At 34.8% G+C, this 27,414-nt stretch overlaps 1 protein-coding gene and 2 non-coding genes across 3 annotated transcripts; 2 read left to right on the forward strand and 1 right to left on the reverse strand.

Moving 5' to 3' along the window:
- The first annotated feature begins 2,050 nt into the window (after nucleotides 1-2,050).
- On the forward strand, nucleotides 2,051-4,704 carry LOC150086138 (beta-1,3-galactosyltransferase 5-like). The gene is made up of 2 exons (XM_090373739.1): nucleotides 2,051-2,156; nucleotides 3,392-4,704. Exon 2 carries the CDS (start codon nucleotides 3,402-3,404, stop codon nucleotides 4,662-4,664), a length of 1,263 nt encoding a protein of 420 aa, XP_090229865.1. The 5' UTR covers nucleotides 2,051-2,156; nucleotides 3,392-3,401; the 3' UTR covers nucleotides 4,665-4,704.
- Nucleotides 4,705-9,473: 4,769 nt separating this feature from the next.
- On the forward strand, nucleotides 9,474-9,638 carry LOC150086139 (U1 spliceosomal RNA). The gene has a single exon (XR_016547003.1). It is a non-coding gene; the product is annotated as a U1 spliceosomal RNA (small nuclear RNA).
- A 6,053-nt stretch (nucleotides 9,639-15,691) lies between these two features.
- Nucleotides 15,692-15,855, reverse strand: LOC150086140 (U1 spliceosomal RNA). The gene has a single exon (XR_016547018.1). It is a non-coding gene; the product is annotated as a U1 spliceosomal RNA (small nuclear RNA).
- Between the last annotated feature and the right edge of the window lie 11,559 nt (nucleotides 15,856-27,414).

The following is a 27,414-nucleotide window of genomic DNA, read 5'->3' on the forward strand; positions in this document are numbered from 1 at the left end:
TTAAAAGTGATGCAGTGTCAATGCAACTCGTTGTGAAGGTAAAGTTTGTTCTGCTGTTCTCATTAAATTTCCATTGCATTAACCAAGTATAGCTAATGGCATTCTACTTGGCAAGGCAGGGCTTTAATTGTGCAGGATGTTTTCTCCTCAGAGAAGTCCAAATAGGAGGAAACCAAGTGTTGAACTTACAAAGGCAAGGAATTGTTTATATTTTAAATACGTTATAAAAATAGCATGTGGTGGTAGGGAGCAGAGTTAATAATTTTCCTATTCGTGCATTAATGCTTCACAAAATTGTTGAAACTGGTGTAAAAAATGTATTGCTAAGAAATAAAACAGACACATATAACATCACAATTATACAAATTTAATATGTTAATATTAATATTAATTAATAAAAATATTTGTTTTCATAAGGTGTTACCTTGATATTAATCTGCTTTTGAACATGTGCCATCACGAAAAGGTGTTTAATTTATATATAATAAATTAAAATGTTTTAAAGGACTTTTTAAAATCTTCGCCAATATTTTAAACTTTTATTTTAGTTACATATATATTTTATGAATGAATATAAAGAATACTTAGTAAAACAAAATCATTTTTTTTCTGAGTATTCTTCGACGGACCATCGAATGCATACGTTCGATGATCCGTCGAGGGGAGTTAGGAGGGATTTAGGATTATAGGGAGTTAGGAGGAATATTCCCCCCTCTGTTATACATTGTTGTAGTTCGCAGATATACAATGCTTAGTTAATGCAAAAGTGTAATGCGATGGAAAACAAGCTTTGCTTTCATAAGGAGTTGCAGCGGCATTGCACTACTTCAAAGCAAGGTGATGTCCTCTGAACAGCAACGATTTCAGCTGTAATAAATTGAAAAAAAAAAAAAAAAAACCTCTTTTGTTTCACATTTAAAATTTATTTTATCATTTTTCTTAATTTTATGTGTATTTTTATTCCTTTTATTTATGTTTTTATGGATGTATTTATTTATTTTTTTTATTTCGAGTTTATTTTTTTTTAAATCAGTTTTATTAAGTTTGGTCAGTGCGAAAAGAATTTTTATAATATACAATGCCTGCTGAGGCTTCTTTGATAAGAAATCTCATTTTCCTGAGAAGAAATCTGTCTCCAATTCTGAAATAAAAAAATAATAAATAATCAAAAATCGAAAATATCAAAATGTAATAGTTACTTTCCAGTACAAGTTAGGAAAGTTTATGCTGTCATTGAAAAACAAAAAGCAAAGGGTAAAATAATTAAAGGATAATAAAATTATCGATTTTTCACAAAATTAAACCATTAAAAGGTTTAAAAATTCAGCAGATGCTTAAACATGATGCTTAATTTGCATATTTCTGTTTTGATACCTAAGCATATCCGTGAAATTATTACATAGGTATAATTTAAAAATTATGGGGATTTTTTTGTTCCCCCTTGTGTTTATTTATTTATTTATTTTTTTGATCAGGTGGATTTAAACTGCCTAATAAATTTAAATCCTTTATAGTAAAACGAAGTTTGCCTTATATGCAGAGTTGCCTTGATATTGCACTACTTCGAAACACGCAGCAGGTTATTCTGTTGTAATCACCTAAATAGAATAAAAAATAGATGAAACACAGATATAAACAGGGATTTTCTAAATAAAATATGAATTAGTTTTTCTACAAAGATGCCTAAGATATCTGTAAAACACTTCATTTAAATCAAAAATACTACCGGACTTTTTTGATTTTATTTTCTGTCTTTTTATGAAAAGAAAGCAATGCTAACCGAACATAAAAATATTTTTATGCTTAATAGAAAAACGATAAAAAGTAAACTGTTTATCGTGGAAGGTATTTATTTATAATTTCTGACTGCGTTACTGTACAGGATTTGTGATCTATCCCACAATTCCCAAAGTTAATTTGTGTATGCAGATCATTTGTGTACATATACAATGAGATGGATAGATGTATAAATCTATCTTTCTCCATACATACAGTAAACGGAAGTAATATTTCTAAATCAGAGAAATATTACGAAAGGGTATGAGACAGGCCCTATTCAATTGTGTTCGTCAGTGTCCTCTTTGATTCTCACAGACTCGTTTCCCTGCAGTCAGCATCTAGTTCCCAGACAATTGGAATACCCGGGCATCGTTCAGGTAAATGCCTGTCCTTTATTAAATTCCATTATGCTCTTATTGGGTCTATATTAACTGTTAATTATACAATTTGAAATAGTCTTTTCAGACAGGGTCAATTTTCTGTTTGTTGTAATATATTTGACATACGTTTATTTTTTTTTATTTGATATATGTACAATGGGGCTACATAAATGGTATAAATTGTATCACTGTAAATTTTCTTAAAAAAAAAACATTATAATTGAAATAATAAGTAAATTATTGAACCCTGGTCACTCAAGTCCCGTGTACTTATAAATAATATAAATAAATAATACATTTTACATAACACATTCTTCTTTCGACATTTAAGCGAATCTATGAAATTGTTACATAAACCCGGAATAACTCAAGGAGAAACATCGTGCCCCGTCTCCATGAAACTGGTTGCTACACCTTCGATTGAAGAGGACTTTAGAAATTCCTCCAGTGATTGACGAGAATCAAACCCTGAGCTCATGGGGCCAATAAAAGGAAAAGAGAAACAGGGAAAAAAAATAATTAATTACGTTGGGCCAGAGCTCAAGCTGGTGATAATAAATCACTCTATAAGGATACGAACACGTAGAAAGGAGGTTTCGGGTAATCAGCGCCTATACGCAACTTAAATGACTCTGCCAATTAATGGGAGTGTACAGTACAAGAGTGTTTGAAGTAATCAGCGCGATCGTGTTAATTTTAATTGACCTACGCTGATCGTTAAAATTAATTTCAAATATCTACATAAAATACTGGCATGAGATGCCAAAACTACTGGCTACGCCAATAGTTTTGGCATCTCATGCCAGTTAGTCCGTGTTTGTTAATCGATGTTCAGCCTTTCTTAAAATATAAATAAAAACTTTCCCGATTCAACATCACGAAATAATGAATTGTAAATCGCTCTGATCTGTGTCATCGTGCCACAGTATAAACAGAACAGTGCAAATCTTTGCTGTATAACAAGAACTGTTTCTCACATATGGGGTTTCAGTAATGGTTGAAAAATTTTTTCAAGGATGTTCAGAACTTGTCCGAGGACTGACTCCTCTTCATATTTAAATGTTTATTTTTACTGTATTTTTATTTTCAATAACAATGAACTGAATCTTCTGTTAGATTGGTTGAAGCTTCATGTACAACTTTACTTACCATTAATGTTACAAGTTTCTTGTGTAGTACTTATGAAATTTCATTCTTCTCTACCAAGTCTTCTTTCTTTATGTTTCTTCCAGGTATATCCTGATGGCTTGTCTAAGACTGTGCAACAAGACAGCTTTTCACCTTCTGGTGGGCACAATCGTAATCATTGTCTTCGTAATGTTAATAACTGAATATCGTTTGGAATTTGTTTATGAAAGACTGAAGGCCAGTAATATCAAAATCCTTAAATCGTATCTGAATAGAATACCTCCTCGGAGAACCGAAGACGCTCAGAACAAAGCAGAAAGTGACAGACATCATGAAGCAATCAATAACAGACAGTCCAGTGTCACCAAACACGTGTCCATCCAAAATGTGTCCATCCAAAACAAAACACTTACTGCAATATCAAGATCCAAAACCCTTCAACACTTTATTAATAAAAGCACGGTGAATGCAACCCAAGCATCTGCACGAAATCTAATTCCTTTTCACTACGAGTTTATTCTTAATCATCCCAATGTATGCTCCGATCAAGGAAAGAATCTTCTGATGATTATTACAGTTTTTAGCGCAACGACCCATTTCGACCACAGAAATGCAATTCGGGAGACTTGGGGTGGATACGCCAAATCCAAAGGGGCCAAAGTACTGTTTTTTCTTGGCGCACCTTCTGAATGGTCTGAAGAAAATCAGATCGTTGAAGAGAATAATAGATTCCAAGATATTATCCAATCCACTTTCATTGACACCTACCGAAACTTGACCCTTAAAGCTTTAGCGATACTCAAATGGGTGAACATGTTCTGTTCGAGAGTGAAATTCGTCGCAAAAGTTGACGATGACATTATACTTAATGTTCACCACATAATGGAAGTCCTGAAGAAATCAAATCTCTCCTGGGCAATCATGGGGTGCATAATGAAAGGAGTACGCTCGAATAGAATACCTTCTAGCAAATGGTTTATATCATATGAACAATACAACAAATCCACTTATCCAGGGTTTACTAATGGTCCGAGTTATTTTATCACAGGTGATTCTGTTGGGCCCTTGCTCCAGACCAGTCTGGTGACTCCTTATCATCCCATGGAGGATGCCTTCATCACTGGAATTGTCGCTGATAAGCTAAAGATTCGCAAAGTCTTCCTAGATGGTATATTTCTGGATAAAATTCATTTTGACTCGTGTGAAGATAAAAAGTTGATTAGCACACATCTTTACAATGCATCAGTCATCAGAGAAAAATGGATATTACTTCAGAACATTCTACGTCTGTGCCAGGAACACTCTCTGGAAAGAAAAGTGACTATTCCGAAACAGAAGGTTGTATCAAAGGAATTTTTGTCCCCCAATTCAAATTGAAAAGGTCATCTCTGAGATTGGACTGTCAAATCACATCGTTAAATATTGAGCTCTTATCTGTGGCTATCCGATGTATCAATTTTTAATGGATATATTTGGCAAGTATTTTTTAAATGGGACTGAAGTGGATAAATGTTTAGTTATAATTTAAAATTATTATCGGAGAATTATGTGTCAATACAATTATTTTATTTAATCTGTAGTTGATATGATTTCGAAATTTCAGTTTATGGTAAGTGGTTTATATCATATGAACAATACAACAAATCTACTTATTCCAACACAAATGTTTTGGGTCAGACTGCAAACACAAAAGTTCTAAATGAGTAGACGATGACCTAAAAATATTTCAGAATGGAATATCGAAATAAAAACACCTCCAGGAACTCCTCCCATCCCCTCCCACTTCCAGTAGGTGGATTTGATTCAAATTAGAGTGGAAACACGGCTCTGAATCACTTACAAGGACATCTTTCAAGATGGCTGCCAGCTTAGAGAATATGCAAAATAAAAATATACCATTTTGTATTTCCCGGAATATAATTAAGTAATAATAATAATAATTAAAATATAATTAATATAAGAGGACTATTTAAAATGCAGATTATTACGATATTTTAAATTATGAATTTAATTTGATTGATAATTAAAGAAACGAAATTACAGCCATATTATAATATTAATAAAATTATAGAATAAAATATTTATTTAATAATTATTTTATTTTATTTATATATAAATATTTATATATTTATATATAATTACACGATATCTATATATTTTTATATAATTATATAATATTTATATATTTATTAAAATTCAAATAATTATTAAATATAATTAACTACTGTACTGTATTGTGAAATTTGTTAATGAATTGATAGACACTATACTATTATATCACGTGGTAGATTAAGTAATTTATTGTGGAAATTATAGAATTTTAAAGGAATTGAACCACCTCAATGGCACACACTTAAACTATTTATGGCTACGTTTCGGGAGCTGACTGCTTTCCATCTTCAGGGTTGTTTACGTGATCCGAGGCGTGGAGTCGCTTGCTTCGGTTGGGGAACACTGGGTCAATAGTTAACAATATTTGTCCTAATTTTAATTATACGAAGCTAGATGGACTATTTTGTCCATTCGTGTGCTTTTGCAGCCAACAGGATTTCAGTATGTATAAACAAACTATAAAAGCGAAGTAGCAATGGTAGCCGTGGAGAGAGAGAGAGAGAGAGAGACTATTCCTTCAATAAGGATTCACACAAAAAATTCATATTCTAAAATATCCTAAATAATATTTTTGTTATATTTTACATGTTACAGGAAATAATCTATAAGAATATTTAAAACTTATGGTAAAATGCATGATATACCTTTTAAATTAAAATTAAAATGTAAACGAAATCTTAAAAATTAAAATTGTACTAAACGTATAAACCTGCAGGAAACTGTTTTTTAGTCAAAAGACACGGTATAAACATTTAAAGAAAGACCTTCATGAAAAAAAAGCATATTTTTGAAGTCATTAAATTCCTTGCCTAAGTCTCCTTTTAGGAAAATTCGGAAAATATTGAAGATTCAGCCCTTCTCCAACAAAGGTAACAATACTGTACCTTCACTGTGAATTTGCATTTTAGATATAAATTCCATAAAATATATATTTTTTTCAAATTTCTTCTTTCAAAATCTAGGTGCATCTTATCGTCTGGCAAATACGGTAAACATATCAAAAGGAAGCTGAAAATCAAATAGAAACACTAATAGAGCAAATGTGCCACGAGTTGCCTAGTTATTAGAAAATAAATATATTTTAAAATAGTTAAATTATTTATTCACTTTCCTTTCAGATTTTAAAAGTAAAATGCAGTTTGGTTTGGTATGGTATAAGATTTTTCTGACACATTAGCAACAACGGCTATTATGAGTCAAGACAAGTTGCTGTAAAATGCAGTATGCTGAAAACAAAGAATATTTAAAACTTAATGTTGAGTTAAAATTTAAAACTTAATGTAAAGTAAATGAAGAGTGTAAATCTGCGAGAAAAATAAAATAATTTTGTACTTTAGTGTAACTTTTAAGTGTTTTGTAACCAGCACTTAAGTCCATTGAGCTTTTCGCTCTCAGCAGAACAAAATTTACCTTCACAACGAGCTGGCCTGGTATTGCACTATCTTCTACTAAAACATCGCAGAAACTGCTATTGTCAATTATTTAAACTCTTATTAGTTTTTGGTACAGGAGTGGAAAGATCTTCTTGTGGCACTGGTTTCATTGCATAAATAATTTAAAACAAAGCTGACATAAAAATATCCAATTTAATAATCTATAACTTTGTTACGTGAATGTATAAATATGGTTTTTAGGTTGAAATTTAGTTTATGGCGCTTATCCTCTATGCAACAAGGAGTGAGGGCTGATCTAGCTCCATCCACTGCTTCGCAGTGTTTGGATCGATTCCTGATTTAAAGCCAGCAGCTAAGGAGGGAATATCGTTTCCCAATTTTAAACCAGCACCAAAAGGGGGAAAATATTTCCAGATTTTAAATCAGGGCCAAAAGAGAAAAAATATTTCCAGATTTTAAACTATCGCCTAAAGGGTGTGGGAGGGGTACCTTTCCGGGTTTTAAAGCAGCGCCAAAGGGGGGGGATTTAGTTTCGGAATCCTCCCTTTGGCGCTGGTTTAAAATCGGGAAACGAAGGTGCGCACAGGAATAGATCGTCCAATCACTGCGAACTAGAGGACGGAGCTAGACCAGCTCTTCATTCCATGTCGCAAAGGTCCATGGGTAAGCACCATAAAGTCAACTTCAACCTGTTTTTATTTAATAATTAATCTTGCTTGCCTGTATGTTTGAAAAATCACTAATTATCTCTTTAAGGTCCATTTTGGCTGTTTTTTTTATTATTTATTTATTTTCGTTGTTCAATAGTTAGTATAGGACGATAATTTTATCTTATTTGCTGTAATGATGACCTTTGAATTCTAATTTAATCTGATGACACAAAATACTTTTGGTTTCGTAGAGTATATGTGATGTAGAAATTATTATTATTATCATTTGCCATATGGTGCAAGGAAGCCTGAGGCTTATGCTGCACCAGCCAAAAAAAAGAGAGTCAGAAGTAGAAGAGAATCACCAAGAAAGAGAAGAATGATGATATCCAGCTCAGGATCCTGGGTGTGCCAAGCCCATACTCACCAGATGTGAGCCCCGTGTATATTACCAAAATATATTACTGTTTGTGTATTAAGAGGATGAAAATATACACTACCTATTTAGAGCAGTGTTTCTCAACCTTTTTTTTAATTATTGCCCCCTAAAGGGCTTTTTTAGACAATTTTTTCCCTAATCGCCCCACAAGAAAATACTTTATACTTACTCTTTTTATTCAATGGGATCTGAGCCTGATGCTTCTTAGCTAAAAGTTGAATGAATTACAAAACGTGTTTGAGAGATAACAAAAAATATATATTATTGTTATTATTGTATTGTATTGTACTATTATCAATACTAGTATTATTACTGCGAAATTAAAATAAAACTATACTAAATTAACCGGATAGCTGCATCTCACAACAGACCATTCCATGAAGGGTGAAAAGGGGAACTCGCAATTCAAATGAAGAGGGTGGGGTGTCACCTGGTGTAGGTGTTCTCTGATAAATACTATTAATACTTTCGTTCATGTGTAATTTATGGAGAACATTCTTGCGCAAATATACGAGCTGTGGATTTGATTAGGTATAAAAATTCATTTTGTACCGCTTTTATTCGTACTAGCATTTCGAATTTAAGTGTAACGTGCTGAATAAAAAGTATGACGTGACAATGAACTGTTAAAATTGGATTGAATTAGTTTTAAAAAAACTTTAATTTCACATTTTCGATGTAACAATTTGTTTACTTGTTGAGAAATCCTGCATCGTGAACACTCATTATATTAAACTGATTGTTTATTTATACACTTTGGGATTCTATTTTTCAAGTTTCAATGCAACGATTTGTTTACAGCCTGTAATATTACGAAATCCTCCACAGTCAACAGAAAAGTAGCTGTTAATACACTGGTGCGCAAAAAGTTGCGGTATACGAGAAAATTTCAATAGGTTGTAACATAATTGATAGAAGTCAACAGCTTAGGAAACTCAAAAGTAGCTGGACATACAGGAGGTATAAAAAAATTCTTTAATAAAGAAATAAATTTAAAAAAATAAAATGAATTTAAATTAAACAAGCGCTTTTGTTTGACCAGAAAAAAAAAAAGGTGTTTCACAATGAAACACCTTTTTATTTTCTGGTCGAACAAAAGCGCTTGTTTAATTTGCAATGCATTTTTGCTTACAGCAGAACAAATTTTTTGCCTTCACAACGAATTGCCATGGCATTGCACTATTTTCAAACAGTATCACCGAAGGGTTAGTTTGACATTATTTTAAAGAGCGCTAGAATGCTACTCTAGTGTGCTCATACTTACCTGGCTCTGGGGTTCGCGTTGATCAGCAAGGACGTACCCCCCGGGGAGAGGCCATCTCATTGTACATCGAGTTGGCTGACCCCTGCCACTTTCCCAACGTGTGACAACGTTGACAAAAAGCAAAAATATAACAATATATTAATAACAACTTAAAACATTGAAATAATTATTTAAAAGAATTTTTAATATTATAAAATAGCTTTAGAATATCTAAAACAGCTTAATAATATTTTTTAGGAAAAACCATAATAAGTTAATGGAACTGAATACACCATATCGATATACATATGTGTTTAGAACGCTACTCTTCTCGAGGGTGGTGAATTCATACTTACCTGGCGCTGGGGTCCGCGTTGATCAGCAAGGACGCACCCCCAGGGAGAGGCCATCTCATTGCACACCGAGTTGGTTGACCCCTGCCACTTTCCCAAACTGGGATAGATGGAGCGTGTAATTTTTGTTGCGTGGGGATAGCGTTCGCGCTTCCCCCTTTATTAAAATAGAAAGATAGAATTAAAACTTATTATGGGAGAGAAACACAATTTTAGGCAACATATCCCAGGCTAGTACGTCTTATGGTCCGGTAAATACGGTAATATTAGAATACCATAGCCCTACTGAACACCGAATACAAAAAAAATATATATACAAAAGTCCTAAATAATAGAACCAAAGCAACCTAATTCATCACGACATCAAACCAAACAAGAAGACGGATGCAGTTCAACCTAAATTTAAATAATGCTCGAAAACGTAGCACGTTACATTACCAGTAACACATTAAGAGTAAGAAAGATAAAATGATTCTCACAGCCCTAGATTAATAGGCCTCCAAAAAAAAAGAACTTTCAAATCTGTCTGATATGACCAACTGCATAAAACTCTTTAGGAATTGAACCTAGGAAGTAAATGAATCCAAGTAGCAAAATCTTGGTTCTCACAGCAAACAAACTTTTCCTTCACGAGTTGCATTGATATTGCACTACTTTCAGCCCGCTAGCCTCAATAAAAGGTTACACTCTCATTTATTAAATAACTGCATGCATTCTAAAAGTAAAACTGAACTTCGAATAAACACATAATGCGAATAAATTATATAATTCCAAGCTTTGTAGCTTTAATGCAATGGTCTATAAGTTCATATCAGAAAATACTGTCTTTCACGAGTTGCGCTGGTATTGCACTACTGTATACTTTAAAATAAGTGTCTTCGAACGATACTTGTGCATTAATTTTCTTCTATGTGTAATGTTTATTGTTATAAGACCGAATTTGGAAAAAAACAATTCTTAATTAAAAGAGTTTTGGAAGTTTTTTTAATCGCTGAAACATAAAAGAGGAGAATCAACTTACAAATGATCTGCACTTTTGAGGTAATTTTAAGGGGCATTAGAATAAATACCTAATGCACTTATTGTCTTCACTATTTTCATGAAATTTTATATTTTATGCCCTTTCATCAGTTTTTGTGGGTAGCACGATTTTAAATGGCGTGCATAATACAGTGGTCTATATTCGCACAGAAGAACAAACTTATATTTGTAACGAGTTTTCCTGGTATTGCACCACTTTAGACTGCATTAGGTATTCACAGCTTAGAAAACTGATTTGGTATACCACATGGCAGTCAGTGGCACGTTATTCTATAGGCAAAAAAGACATCTGCCTAGGGCCTCGATCAAAGGGGGTGGGCCCAAAATCACTGGTTCAAAAATTTATTGCTATATTTTCTACTAATATTTGTAAGTGATTTTTTTTTTATTTGAAACTCAACTTTCTAGCTGCCAAGGTCAATGAACTTTATTTGAAGATTAATTTGAAAATTACGTTTTTTTTTCAAAAATGGTTCTACCGATTTTGATGAAATTTTATATTTAATTATGTCATATCATTTGTTTGTTTTGTTGTTACAATAACATGAAACTGAAAAAGTTCTTCATTAGTTTTTTCTTTAGATGGGGTCCCTAAATTCCATTTTGCCTTGGGTCCCATGAAGGTATAACGTGCCACTAGTGAGCACGTTCCAACCAGCAAGAAAGATTTTTCATCTGTTAAGTGTATAATTTCATTTTCATTTACTTTTAATTTAATTTTAATAATGGATTAATTGTTGTTGGACGACGTACAAAATTGCATCTACTGTTTAATTGTGCGCTAATTTAAGTCTTTGTGCAGGCGCAGTAAAAACTTATTTTATTCCAGTGAGGACTGGGAGGCATGTGTGTTTTGGAAGTCAGCCCTCATTGGACTTGGAGCAGGCAGCCCCAGGCCCTCAGTGATTTGAAGGATACACAAATTTCTTTATTACAATTTATATAGAAGTAAATTATCCGAATATAGAACTGGGACAATTTAAGGACTCCAAATTGTGTTCAGTTCTGGGCCTTGATATTAGCTACAGTATCGATAAAAAATAGACTTTTGTGGGCTACTCTCTGCAATTAATTATTTGTAGCAAATTATATATGGGGAAATGCGGTCAGAAAAATGGGTTTAACCAGCGAGCTCTTTTTTAAAGGATGACAGACACTTTTATGGCAATCTCTTATAATTTAGTGGTAAAAAAAAAATTCAAAATCTCAAATAAAAGGCATCCTGTAGAGAGTGAAAAGTATTGAAAGGTTTATAGACAGAAAAGAAGAGAAGAGGCAGCTGTATAAAATAGAATGCGTTGTCATGGTATTGCACTAATTTCAAACAAGTTTATATTACGTAAATGACAAGGTAACTTTTAAAAAATGATATCTCAAAAGGCTAATCTGTTTTTAATCACCCATGCAGAAACAACTTTTTGAAAGGAGTGCAATACCAACGCAACTCGTTTTGAAGGAAGAAGCCGTCCTGCTTTTAGCAATAAGACCATTGCATTAACAATAAATTTACATCCTAGACACAAATAGCTATTTTAAAATTTTAAAAGGTTTAAAATTCTGGGTTGTATTTTTCATGCAATAAAAGCGCAATAATACAAAAACAACAAACTCAACTTTTATACAAATCGATAATTTCCATTTATCACATGTCGCCTGAAGACACCAAGCCACCAGAGCCTCTGGAAACTGGACTAACAATATTAATTACTGTTAAGTTAATTTTAATTAATTAATTATAGTACAATATTAGTTAATTTTTAATTAATTAATTATAGTACGGTAATTATTTGTGTGTGTATAATGGCTGGTTAAAAATTTTAACGAATTCAAGCTAAATTTATTTTCAATTTTAACGAATTCAAATTAAATTTACTTTCAATTTTACGATTTCAAACTCTAAAAGTTTGCCTAATCAATTGTTCTTTTCTTTTGCCAATGAGGAATTCGTTTATTCGAATAACAAAAAGTATTTTCACATCCCCTCTGTGTAGGGTGGATATATGTCCCACTTTAGCCGGGATAGTCCCGGATTTTAGACTTTTGTCCCGGTTAAAAATATTTTTATATTAACTGTAAATTTTTTATTGGTCCTTTTCTATTCCATATAGATTAATTAAAACTAACTTCCTAAGGAATTTATGGCTTCTGAGTTACTTAATAATAGAATTAAACACAAATGTAGAATCTTATGCAAAAAATTTATGGAATAAATAAATTATCATACTATACTAAACTCAAACAGCAGTACTATCTATTCAAAGTATTCAAAGTATTTTATTATTATCTGCGGGCTCCAGGGTTTCCCCTATCCGCCGCTGAAGAGTAACTGTACATTATTTACAATTTGTGGTTTTACAAAACATCTTGATCCACCAACTTCACGGGAATGATTACAAACATATTATATAACCTTAACACTTGCAACTAAGTTATTACAATTTGTTGAAGGCACCAATTTCTGTATTAACCTTCACAACTTATACAACTATACAGATAGTTAGGACCTACCAGTTGGGTTACAATGAGGTCCGGTATATCTTACAATTTATACAATTTATGATTTACAATTTATACAATGTAAGATTTACAATTTATACAATTTTAGATTTACAATTTATGTACCTTTTTTTTTACAAGCCGAAGTCCCAGGACACCGTCCACCCAACAGTGATCCTGGCACATCGACTGATATATTCTGAATGCTAATATCGCCTTCCGGCAATAAATACAAATACATTTCCTCATCAGAGGTCTTGTAACAATACGATTAATACCAAGGAGGCAACTATATACAGTGGTAGTACACTTATTACATTACATATTTATTCTCAGCCGGCAAGTCCTTTCCTTCTGCGGAAAGCCTTGTCTGCAAAGTTAGCCAGTGCCTCATAATTTTCTTTACATTCTAAAAACTTGGTGAAGTTATTTACATCGTAAACTTCGGTCAATGCCTGAAGTTCAAATCGAATGTCTACATAATATCGACATTCTAAGATTATATGTTGGACTGTCTCCTCTGAGCCACATTTACAGAGAGGAGACGCAGCCAAACCCAGAGTAAATAACTTTGAGTTTAAGCTACCATGCCCGGATAAAAGGAAAGTTAGGTGAAGACCCGGGTTAAACCAGGGCCAATGTTTTTTGTCAAATTCGGAAACTTGAGGTATAAAAAGGGTAGTAATTCTTCCAGTGTTGGCATTAGTCCATTCGTTTTGCCATTCCTGGAGGAACTGGTTTCTTAATCTAGTGTTGTCTTCTTTCACTGGCACGTCTAGGTTTACAGAAAACTGGTTGAACTGTGCCGCAATACCCTTCCTTCTACAATACTGAAAGTAATTGTACAGCACTTCGTATTTAATTGGTAGTTTGCCGTTGATTACCTGTAATGCCGACGTTGAAATTGTGCGACAAGCTCTTGAAGTTGCAAGCAGGAAGAAGCGCTGGGCTTGAGTCAAGATTTTTTCCACCATGACTCTGCGTATACTGGGGCCCCAAGCGCCCGCAGCATAACAGACAATAGGAATAAATATGCATTTGTAGTACAGCTTGAGAGTAGAGGGTTTCAGACCCCAAGAACCTTTGGTAATTCTGATTATTTTGCCTGTCAAAGTCTTGATTTTGCTTAGTACGTATTTAGCATGTGTAATGAATTGAAGTTTGTTATCTAACATAATTCCTAGGTATTTGTACGAGTTAACTAATTTTATTGATTGTTCTTTAATCTTAATACATGGAGGTCTATTTGGGTCTAATTTTCCTTTGAGAAGAATTTGTTTTGTTTTGGGAACAGAAATAGTTAATTTATGTGTACTACACCACTCATCTAGGTCTGATAGGACTTCATTGGCACGGATTTCAAGTTGTAGTCTGGAGTTTCCAGAAACAAGGATAATTAAATCGTCTGCGTAAGCCATCTTAGTAGTGCAATTATGTTCGGTAGCCAGCCACCCATCAAGGACCACATTCCAGCATACTGGTCCGAGAACTGATCCCTATTACACAAGTTCAAAATTCGAGATTTATATAATTTTTAATTTAAATCGTCAATTCATATAAATACTAACAATTAAAATTAAAAGTACGCTATATTTAAAATGTTTAGCATTATATATTTTCTTATTTAATTCCGAAATATTAAAATTCTTGGGAAAAAATGAAAAATTCCATGATTTTTTTTGTAATAATTACCACTGAACTAACAAATATATATATATATATTTAAAAAAAAACAGTTCTTTTCTTATTCATAAAATATATTCACATTATGTGATTGTATAAATTTGATTCATTAGGTATTTTGTTGCACGTTTTTAAACTGATTTTTAAAGTTATTTATTAATACGCTAAAAAATCTTATTAAAGTACTCAGAAAATTAGAAATAATTTACTTTACTTACGAAGGTACATATAATTAAAAAGACTCGAACACTAACGTTGTCCCGGATTTTCTTCTTTGGAACACGTTTTGTCCCAGTTTTGCTACAAAAGTATATGGTCACCCTACCTCTGTAATCAGCTTTCATGAGATAACTTTACCAATTTCAATAAAACTGAGGGACGGCGCAGACTCAGTCCCAGACTATCAAGCATTATACGCTCCTTCAATCCCAGTTTGGGAAGGAGGCGAAGGTCGTCCCACTCAATGCGGAATTCCTTCCCCCCACTTAATTATTAGCCATATGCCTGAGGCTTTTGCTGCATCAGCCAAAAAAAAAAAAAAAAAAAAAAGAAGAGAGAGATAGAGAAAACAAAAGTCAGAAGTAGATACACTAAGAAAGAGAAGAATGATGATATCTAGCTCAGGACCTTGGGTGCGCCAAGCCCATATTTACCAGATGTGAGCCACTGGGTCACTTCGTTTATTCAAATCAGAAACGTACTTTCACATTCCCTCTGGATACAAAACTAACTTTACCAAATAAAATTTCAAGGAGAGCGGGAACCCGACTACCAAAAATTACATACTCCTTCAATCCCAGCCCACTCAATGAGGAATTATTTCCCCCCACCCATTCGAATACTAACTTTACCAACAAAAATCCCAGTCCCCTGAATGAGGAATTATTTCCCCCCACCCATTCGAATACTAACTTTACCAACAAAAATCCCAGTCCCCTGAATGATGAATTCTTTCCCCCCACCCATTCGAATGCTAACTTTACCAAAAAAATTTCAGGGACAGCGCGAACGCAGTCCCCGACTACCAAAAATTACACGCTCCGTCAATCCCAGTTTGGGAAGGAGGCGAAGGTCAGCCCACTCAGAGTGCAATGAGGAGCCTCTCCTCGGGGGAACAGCCTTACTGATCAATGCAAACCCCAGCGCCAGGTAAGTATGTTTAACCCTGATTAGTAGGAGACTAACCATATTTAACATAAATAATACATAATGGTTTGTTGAATGTATAATTAAACTCTCATTTTATTTGAAAAAAACTTTTAAAAATTACAATAAATTTAAATTTATAATTATTGATTATGAGATATTCTTAATGTGTTAATAACATCTAAAATTAAATGATACGCAGATGCACAAGCACAATAATTAAATTCTAGATTATCTAGGCGAAATCATTTGGAATAATCTTGTTCAAGTTGTCTGCCATATAACGGAAACTTGTTCATGTATTTTAAGTAAATAGACCTTTTGTATATAACATAAGATATCAATTATTATATTATTTAATTTATTTAGATACAATTTTGTATATTGAAGATATAGTTTAAAATAAGTATTATTAAATTGAGATACCTAATTTCAGTTTATACGAATTTCATTTTTAAATTGAGTTAAGCGAATTGTAAAGTTTTGCTATACTGGGTGTTCGAATTATGCAGTAGTGTTAGTTAACGGGGGGAGTTAAACTGCACCTAACCCTGGAATCTCAAAATGACCGCCCTAGGGTAATATCCACAGATAACTCGATACATGAATCTTGAGCACAAAGGCTTAGTTAATCGAAGGGGAAGTCCCGTAATATGGACGAAATGGGAAATTGTTTTCGCAATCAAGTTGAACTGCCTTGGCCATGAAATGAGAGTACCATGACAGAAAGGCTTTCATTTCCCCTTACATTGAAGTAGAACTGTCATATGTACAGGCAGGGATGAACTGCCATAGTCGGCAGTGTTTCTAAACTATGAGAACAAGTCGCAAATTATAGGGGCTTTGTGAAGTGAGTGAACGACAAACTTAGAAATGCTTTAAGAAGTTTGGGAATAAACTGCCGGTCGTATGAAATACCAGGAACTGATTTGCACAAGATCAGACCAATCGCGACGTATTCATAACCGGCAGCAGTTCAATCTGATTGTTTTCTGACTCATGTTGCAGAAAAAGGAAATTTGGATGAAGAAGAAATGTTTCTTTTTCTATAATTTTAATGTCACAAAATTTGATTTGGCGACTAATTAGTATATATTGTTTGCATATATATATATATAAAACAGTTTTATGGTGGTGGAAGAATGGCGTTTTCCGCAAGTGGAAGAGTTAAATCGAATTTTAGAAAAATGCAAAAAAAAAAAAGAGAAAGAAAACATGAACTTTATGGCCGTATTTGCAACAGAAGAACGCAACAACGTACCACATATTCTTTTAGCCTTGCTCTTCGGAATTGTTTTGAAGTCGCCTTCCACTTGAATTTAAAATGTTTAGTATCACCACTATATTGCGACCATACGTAATTTTTTTAAATATAAACATAAATTATTAGTGGAATTAAAACAAATTTTTAAAATTTGGTAAATTTAGAATATATTTTTAAAATTATTTTATAATTTCGCAAAAATTATAGAACACCAAATTCTTATTTTTCTAATTACTCTTTATAGAAATTTTATTTCAAGAAATATTTTGTTGTTTCCTAGAAGAGAGAATTTTTTCTATCGAGATAGAAGAAAAATATTTTTACTTTTTTGTTTCACCGTTTTTCTTATTAATGCAAGATAAGGTCGAGCTGAAGAAATGAATGTATGGAAAGGAAAGAGAGAAGGTGGAGTCGGGTTTTTGATCCACCAAGGGAAAAAAAAAAAAAAAACATTTTGGTACATCACCAAGGGTGTCAAGGCTACTCAGGATTTCTAAGAGGTACAAAGTGTCTGAAAAGAGGTTGAAAACGTACACCGAAATTGAGAGACTTCTAGATGAACAGAAAACTCACTAGACCATCATTTAGGGGGGGACTTCAATGGTAAAGTTGGAAAGAGACAGAACAGCACAGAAAGGGAAATTTTGGAATTGGTGAATGACAGAATCTCGAGGAATGTCAGTAATGAACACTTTTTCAAGAAAAGGGTGGACATGGAAGAGCCCAACAGGCACTCGTATTTCTTTCCGAAACCTCTAAGTAAACTAAATTTTTGGTGTGTGTCTTTGGAGATTGGGAAGTGGCAGGTATTTATTGTTTGGCATCGAAGCAACAGAAAATGTTCGAATACACTACATCTTTTAGATGATCCGCAGACTTTTTAATCAGCATTCAAAAGTGGCTGTCATCATAATGGCTTCTGAGCTCTCTCAGTATTCCACATAGAGCAAAAGAATACATTACGACCACCACGAACCTGTCACTCTTATATTTAGTCAACCACAGGAGACATTAGGTGGAGCCCCCCTTTCTTATCACCTATAAGCATTCCAAAATAAACCTCACATGCACTGCAAAACTTCGTACCACCAACAATGTTATACTTTATCTTCTTCGGACCTGTATAACATCCACAAACATAGCAGAAATAGTTTGGAAATACTCTTCTGAAATTGCACCTAATGATGTCTGATGATTATTCTTTATCGGACATGCCTGGTGATCTAATATTAGCTCCAGAATTTCTAAATACTGGGTTGAAAGAACCTTTAGACGAATTTATAGATATGCTAGGGAAGGAACTACCCCAACTGGGATCACCTGAAGGTGCAGCTGATTCTCAGTCGGTAAATAACTCGGGCATTCGAACTGTAGCTTAATCTAGATTACTTGAGTGTTCTGAAAAATAATTTTCTAGATATTTTTAAGTCAGGATCCACCGTTACCCCCCTCATGGTGGTGGAAGCTGGTAAAATCTGGAACAGTATGGAACGATTGGTGATTGATCTCACCATTGATAATGAGAGGTTAAAAACAAATTTAGATTTAAGAGTTTTGCCTACGTCCACCCCTGTGGCCACTTATGCTAAGGTGGCTGCAGCGAGCGCAGGCATAGACTGCTGCTGAACTGATTCCCTCGGGAACTCGGTCAAAGCATGTGGTGTTGATTAAAGCTAGTGAAAAGTGTGAATTAAAAACGAGTGAAGAAGTTAAAGAGGTGATTGCAACGAATTTTAAATCCGAACTTAGATTAAAATAAAATCTATCACAAAAGTTAGAGAAAAAGGCGTTGCAATTGAAACTGCCACTGACGAAGACATTACTAAATTAAAGAACTGCCCGAAATTTAGGGAACACAAATTAACTGTGGACTCGCCCCGAAAACTAAACCCGACTGTGATACTCTATGACATACAAAAAGATATGTCAGACCAAGAGTTCTTGGAGGATCTGTATGTCAAAAACCTGTGCGAGCACAATGTTAGTGAGGAAGATTTCAAAAAGGGGGTTAATGTGAGATTTAAGATTAACGCTAAAAACAAAAACAACAAACACTGGATAATTGAAGTTCCTGCCTATATCAGGCGAATAATATTAAAAAATGACGCTCGCGTCTACTTGGGCTGGTCGGTTCACAACGTGAAGGATTTTATTATCGCTTCACGTTGTTTTAAATGTTTGGCTTACGGGCATTCGGCTAGATATTGCAGACAGCAGGACTGCACGTGTGGGCACTGTGGAGTGCAAGGTCACCAGTCGCAATCGTGTCCCACTCCTGAATCACCCGTTACATGCCCAACTGCAAAGTAAAAAAGAGGAAATCAGATCACTCATATCGTGCCTCGAAGTGTCCAGAGTTCTTGCGAGCTCAGGAGGTTACCAAATCTCGCACAAATTACATTCAGTAAGATAAAAAATGTACAGCATGGTGAGAGATTAAAAATATTACAGTTAAACGGCCAGCGTTCTGCATCTGCAATGAGTGATATCTCCAAACTAATTACGGATCACAAAATTGACATTCTAGGACTTCAGGAATTATACTCCTACAAAGGCAAAGTTAAAGGATTACCAAACGGCTGTAGGGTGGTTCAATCTAATGTATCTGTTACAGGACAGGGTGCAAATGCTGTGGCAAGGGTGTGTGTGTGGGCAGCTCTCGTTTTAGCGGACAAGCAGATCACGATCAAGAGGGTAAATGGTCTCTGCTCCGAGCATGCGGCATGTGCATGCTTGGAAGATAGTTTTGGACAAATATTCTTCATCTCAATCTACATGCAGTGCTCACAGCATTCTCAACAAATTGAGCCTTATCTAAACTTCCTTGAGGCAGCTTTAATTAGGTTATCAGGCAAAAAGATAGTTATAATGACCGACGCAAATGCTTCTTCCACCATGTGGAACAGCCCCATAACGAATAATAAAGTGAATTACTGGAGGAATTCATAATAACTAACGGATTGATTGTCTGGAACTCCCCCGGGCATCTGCCCACTTGCTCATCCCCTTCTGGTCAGTCTTACATAGATGTCACTCTGTCGAATGCAACATTCGGGAGATGCATAGAAAACTGGACAGTTCACTCCTCTTGGTCGGTAAGTGACCACAATGTAATAACCTTCGACATAATATCTAATGAAAACGCAGCAGCTTTGAGAGGCACTCATGACTTACCCAGATACAAAACTCGACAAATCAATTGGAATCCTTTTGAAAAACTACTTAAGGAAAAATTTACGGAGGAAAAACTGACAAATCTGACAGACCTTACTTTGGACTAGCATCTAAAAGAATTGATGGCAATCATCACCGAAATATGCGACGAGACGATTAAGAAGAAACAGAGAAGACAAAATTCGGTTCCTTGGTGGTCCCAGAACCTTTCTACTCTAAGGAATCATACAAAGAGCGCAAGACGAGATATTCAGAGAGCTAGGAGAGATGGTAGACCTGAAGACGAGATAAACCGCTTGAATGGAATATACAAAAACGCAAGAAAGACATATTTCAACAATATTTACAAAGAAAACCGCTCCGCTTGGGAACGCTTAGTTAAACAAACTATGGACCAGGAGCCTTGGGGCTTGATCTACAAGCTGACTCTAGACAAAATTCATCCGGGGGAAATATTCTCCTCTGTACTTAGACCTGATAACTCCGAAACTCTGACATGGGCCGAGACTATGGAAACAATTTTGGATGAATTGATTATGCAGGATGAAACTGTACCAGAAAGTCCGGTACAAACAGGCATTCGTTTAGAACATCTTTCCTACGTAGGCCAAAGCCACGAAGATGATTTTGACAGACACGAGGTAGGTCTTGCTGTTGCGACTTTGCATGATGGAAAATGCCCTGGACTGGACCTATTAGAAGTTACCATAATTAAAAGAATCTGGAGCACCTGTCCCCAACTGATGATGAACCTCTTTAATGCCTGCCTACAATATGGATCCTTCCCCTCTCCTTGGAAAAAAGCAAATCTTAAATTACTCATTAAGAATCCCAACAAAACAGCAAATCGGGCAAATTCATACCGCCCAATCGCTCTACTTCCGGTCTTCGGAAAAATACTAGAGAAGCTGATTGCAGCGAGATTCCAAAAGCACTATAGAGAAAGAAACCTAAACTACAAATATCAGTTTGGCTTCACTACTGGGATGTCTACAGTGGATGCCATTAACCTAGTTATTAATAACGTTTCAGCCTCCAATGAAAAGTATGTCCTCGGCCTCCTTGTGGACTTCAAAGGGGCCTTTGGCAATGTTTGGTGGCAAAGTGTACTGGAGAGGATCCGAGAGGCCGGGGTCTCCGTGCCTATTTATCGTCTCATCACGGATTATTTCCAGAATCGTTCACTTGTGGTCTCCAGTGGATCCTGCTCTGTTGCGAGACCTGTGACTCGCGGTTGCCCTCAGGGATCAGTTCTCGGACCAGTATGCTGGAACGTGGTCCTTGATGGGTGGCTGGCTACCGAACATAATTGCACTACTAAGATGGCTTACGCAGACGATTTAATTATCCTTGTTTCTGGAAACTCCAGACTACAACTTGACATCCGTGCTAATGAAGTCCTATCAGACCTAGATGAGTGGCGCAGTACACATAAATTAACTATTTCTGTTCCCAAAACAAAACAAATTCTTCTCAAAGGAAAATTTGACCCAAATAGACCTCCAAGTATTAAGATTAAAGAACAATCAATAAAATTAGTTAACTCGTAAAAATACCTAGGAATTATGTTAGATAACAAACTTCAATTCATTACCCATGCTAAATACGTACTAAGCAAAATCAAGACTTTGACAGGCAAAATAATCAGAATTACCAAAGGCTCTTGGGGTCTGAAACCCTCCACTCTCAAGCTGTACTACAAATGTATATTTATTCCTATTGTCTGTTATGCTGCGGGCGCTTGGGGCCCCAGTATACGCGGAGTCACGGTGGAAAAAATCTTGACTTAAGCCCAGCACTTCTTTCTGATTGCAACTTCAAGAGCTTGTCGCACAATTTCAACGTCGGCACTACAGGTAATCAACGGCAAACTACCAATTAAATACGAAGTGCTGTACAATTACTTCCAGTATTGTAGAAGGAAGGGTATTGCGGCACAGTTCAACCAGTTTTCTGTTAACCTGGATGTGCCAGTGAAAGAAGACAACACTAGATTAAGAAACCAGTTCCTCCAGGAATGGCAAAACGAATGGACTAATGCCAACACTGGAAGAATTACTACCCTTTTTATACCTCAAGTTTCCGAATTTGACAAAAAACATTGACCCTGGTTTAACCCGGGTCTTCACCTAACTTTCCTTCTATCCGGGCATGGCAGCCTAAACTCAAAGTTATTTACTCTGGGTTTGGCTGCGTCTCCTCTTTGTAAATGTGGCCCAGAGGAGACAGTCCAACATATAATCTTAGAATGTCGATATTATGTAGACATTCGATTTGAACTTCAGGCATTGACCGAAGTTTAGGATGTAAATAACTTCACCAAGTTTTTTTCACCAAGTTATGGATGTAAAGAAAATTATCAGGCACTGGCTAACTTTGCAGACAAGGCTTTCCGCAGAAGGAAAGGACTTGCCGGCTGAGAATAATTATGTAATAAGTGTACTCCCACTGTATATAGTTGCCTCCTTGGTATTAATCGTATTGTTACAAGACCTCTGATGAGGAAATTTATTTGTATTTATTGCCGGAAGGCAATATTAGCGTTTAGAATATATAAGTCGATGTGCCAGTATCACTGTTGGGTGGACAGTGTCCTGGGACTTCGGCCTGTAATAAGTTGTAAATCATAAATTGTAAATCTTATATTGTATAAATTGTAAATCATAAATTGTATAAATTGTAAGATATATATCGGACCTCATTGTAACCGAACTGGTACGTCCTAACTATCTGTATAGTTGTATAAGTTGTGAAGGTTAATATAGAAATTGGTGCCTTCAACAAATTGTAATAACTTAGTTGCAAGTGTTATGGATGTACAGTATGGTCAAATGTCTGATGATTGGTCTCAGGCAAGAGACTTATTGTTTGTAATCATTCCTGTGAAGATGCTGGATCAGAAGATGTTTTGCTAAACCACAAATTGTAAATAATGTACAGTTACTTTTCAGCGGCGGATAGGGGAAACCCTGGAGTCCGCAGAAAAGAATAAAATACTTTGAATACTTTGTGTAGTTAATATTCATTCGAATAAAATATCCAAGATTAAAAATTTATACTTTGAGAAGCTTTTTCACCAGTCAAAGGCTAAGTCCATTCTCTATAAACCAATCAAAAAAAGCTGCGATTCGCGAATGTGGATGTTGAACTGGGAAACTAAAATGTGGAGGGAAGGGTGCGTTATGTCACTTAACTAGGGAGAGAAGTGTACACTTGTTACCCTGCTAGGGAAGGAGTGTACACTTCGTTACCCAACTAGAGAGGGAACTACACGTTTCGTTGCTCAACTGGGGAGTAGTGTACATTTTGTCACCCAACTAGGGAGGGAAGTGTACATTTTTGTCACCCAACTAGGGAGAGAGAAGTGTACATTTTTGTCACCCAACTAGGGAAGGAAGGGTATATTTTTGTCACCCAACTGGAGAGAGAAGTGTACATTTTGTCAGCGAACTTAAAAAACCACAACGCTGTATTCAAATTTTCGTTGTCCTGCGGTTAATAAATTAAATAATTAATTAAAATTGAGAGTTAAGCAATTTTTTTGAACACAATGAAAATTTATATATAGTCCACTCAGAAGTATTTATATATGGTGTTTTAAAATTTTTTTAAAATAGTCTTTAAATATTTGAAATAATTTTTGAAATGATTAAAAAATTTCTTATTTTACTTACATTTATATCTTCAAAGAAATATTAATATTTTAAAAAGCTATTAATTAGCAATCGTCATGATATACTGAAATCGTCCTAGTACTCACAGTAAAGCAAATTCCTGTGCAATGAGAAGCCTTGGTATTGCACTACTTTCAAACTACATTTTAAAGAGTAAGAGAACGCCCCAATCTTTTGCGTAGAATGCTTCCAGTGAAGCTCTCGAAATGTAAACATTTGGAGAGTTTGATTTTTTGTAATTCTACTTGGAGTTTACCAGTATTTTATCTTTCTCAATGGATTACAATACTTATTGTATTTTTAAAAAAAATATATTAGAAAATTTAAACACTTAAAGAAAGATGTGTTTTTTGCACTTTTTATTTAAAAAAAACCAAATATTAATTCTGCTGAAAATTTAAGAACATTGTAGACATAAAATATAAAGTTGAAACTATTAGTTTCTTCCATTTTATAACTTTAAAAACTGTTAACCGTGTAAAACTTAAACTGTTAACAGATGCATATATTTCTACTTATTTCCAAAATAGATTTTTAATAATTTTAAGGAGAGCTCGTTATTTTTTAGATGGACCTTACAGGTGTTGCGCCACCAATGCGAAGTTAAAAGATGAGTCACTGCTATTGAAGCTTCTTTCAGTGATTAACGGTCCCTCACCATAATGGTTCTCTAAATAAATAAGCGAGTATTAAGACTATTGCTATATTCTTGCAGCTTAAAATATATTTTTGATGAAAAAAGACATGCAGAAAAAATGGTTCAGGTGCTTTTGTATACTGTTTATTAACCAAATAGCTTTTGCTGTATTAAATACTATAAAAGAATTTTATTTTGTACTAGAAACCTCGCTTCTTGTCCAAATGGTAGTCAAGAATTCTGGTTTCTTTCCAAAGCTATTGGCCACACTTTTGTCCATTCGTACTCTCACCTCTGTTAATATCTAATAGTTCTATTGGCACTTCGGCTAAAGATAAAGCTGACCTGCTGGCATCCTACTTTTCCTCTTGTATCGATAACCTTGGTAAAACACCTCCTACCATTCCCAGTATGCTTCATTCAATGCCTCCTGCGGTCTTCCGTCAAAAGGATATCAGAACAATTTTGAACAGTCTTCATCCTTAGAATGCTCCAGGTACTGATAGTATTTCTTCACTTGTTCTCAAAACCTGTGCGCCAGCCGGTTCCTAAAATGGATGATAAATCCTTCCCATCCAAAGATCGACCCATTGCACTTCTACTGTTTCTAAACTAATGGAGAAATCCATTAACTACCAACTCTTAAACTATCTAGAAACCTCCGTGTGATCAATGATCGCTAGTACGGTTTTCGTGGTGTCAATCCACTGGTGATGATCTGGCTTATGTTACCCATCTATGGACAAATTCAATGGAAAAGTTAAAAGAAACTCAAGCATTTGCTCTTGACATTTCAAATGCTTTTGACCGTGTTGGGCATAAAGGTGTTATGAATAAGCTCCCATCTTATGGTTTTACAATTGTTCTTTGTAATTGGGTATCTAGTTTTCTCTCTGACCTGTCTTTTGACTTTTCCACTAATGTTGATATTCCGGAAGGTTCAGTTCTTTTTGTAACTCTTTTTCTCTTGCACATTAATGTCCTTCTTTCATTGACTGGAAGTCCTACGCATAGTTTTGATGATAATAGCACATTACATTCCACCTTCCAGTTCGAGAAATCTTGCCCTGCACAAGCAGCTTCAACTTCTCCAAAATCCCATACCAATTCCTTAAATGCTGATTTGCAAGCAATTCCCCAATAGGAATTTTTAATGAATTTCAATCCTTCTAAAAAGCATTCCTGTGTTATGATCTGCTCCCGTGCTTATCTTCCACGACACTCAGATTTCTAGACATCACATATCTCTATTACGGATTACCCTGACTTTCTTGGCATAAGTACATCACAAACATAGCTTCCCCTGAATCTAAAAATTGGGTTTTCTCTTTCGCTCTCGAGTTACTTTTCTTCTAAATAGTTACTCATCCTGTACAAATTTCAAATCGCCCTACCATGTTATCACATCTGGGGCTGTGCCTCCATAATTATCCTCTCCAAGGCTTCTAGATTCCATTCAAAAGGGGGACAGTTAAATTAATTAATGACTCATCTCTAACAGTCTCACCACTCTCTGTCTCATAGACGTTCTGTTCGTACCGTACTATAAATAGAAACTTTTTTATTCATAAAAAAACAAGCACATTAAAAAAATTTGTACCATATTAGTAGTGCCTATATGTGTGTGCTACTAAAAATGAAATGGATAAGATGTGTATAAAATATTAGGAATTTTTATCATTTCTCTATAAAATACTATTGTAAATAAAATGAAAATTCAAAATTAATTGAAATTATTTAAAATCTCTTAGGAATATTTAAAATATTTAAATAGTTTTTAAGGCACCACAATTTAATTTTAAGACTGCTTCTAGGTAAAATCTATGGGAGGTTATTTTGTTTTGTTTGAAATCGTTTTTTCGTTTAATTTTCTCCAGAAGGAAAGAATTAATCTTTCCAATATTAAGTCAAAATGGAATTATGTTGTTGTTTATGTAAAGGTAGTAAATAAATAAACATCAATATGGATCACCACTAGTGTGCCGCGGCACCCCGGATGTAACCACTGGTTTAGTGTCTTAAAACTGATACTGAAGGGACCAGTTGCAAAAGCCAACAAGAAGTTCTACTGGTTGAGAAGACTTTCTTCTCAACCAATAGTTATTAGGACCAAAGATTGACAGAGTCAGACTGTTGGAATATTGATCATTTTACAAACTACAATTCTACAGATTGTACACAACCTAGAGGACATCACACTTTATTGGATGTCCCTTATTAAATTAAAAATAAAGATAAATATTTCACTTTACTTTTACTTCACTTTTTGGAATGCACCTTTTGAGTCAAACAATCTTGGAAAGTGGGGTAATCACATTGTAACATATGGTGAAAAGGGTGCATGGGGCAAAAAAGTTGAGAACCACTGACCTAGTTTATATTTCAATTGATAAAATAATAGTCAGAGAAAAAGCTACTAGAGTGCTATCTCTGTCAGCAATCTTTAAAATTAATATGGAACCAGCAACACTCTAATTACCGTCCTTCTGTAAAGACGCAGTGTACCGCTGTAAAAACTTAATCTTCACCACACTCTTGAATGAACATCACTTCCGGAAATACTTACCGAACAGCTCTTCTAGAATAAAAGATTAACAGACCCTGCAACCCATCGAAGTCTCCTTCTTCCTAATTGGAACTGAACAGAAAATAGGACCATTGGAGATCACTTGACACTTCGCCTTGAATTGAAGGGATCAAAAGACTTTCCCATTAAAACAGTAAATGCAAAGCAGCAACAGACGTCTGAAATCAGTATTTGCACAACCCAAGCCCTTCCAGATAGCAGAACAGCAAAAGGGATTGGAAATGCCAATGGATC

Source organism: Mastigoproctus giganteus, chromosome 5 (genome assembly GCF_048544385.1).
Source record: "Mastigoproctus giganteus isolate SK-2022 chromosome 5, ASM4854438v1, whole genome shotgun sequence".
NCBI classification, from domain to species: Eukaryota; Metazoa; Arthropoda; class Arachnida; order Uropygi; family Thelyphonidae; genus Mastigoproctus; species Mastigoproctus giganteus.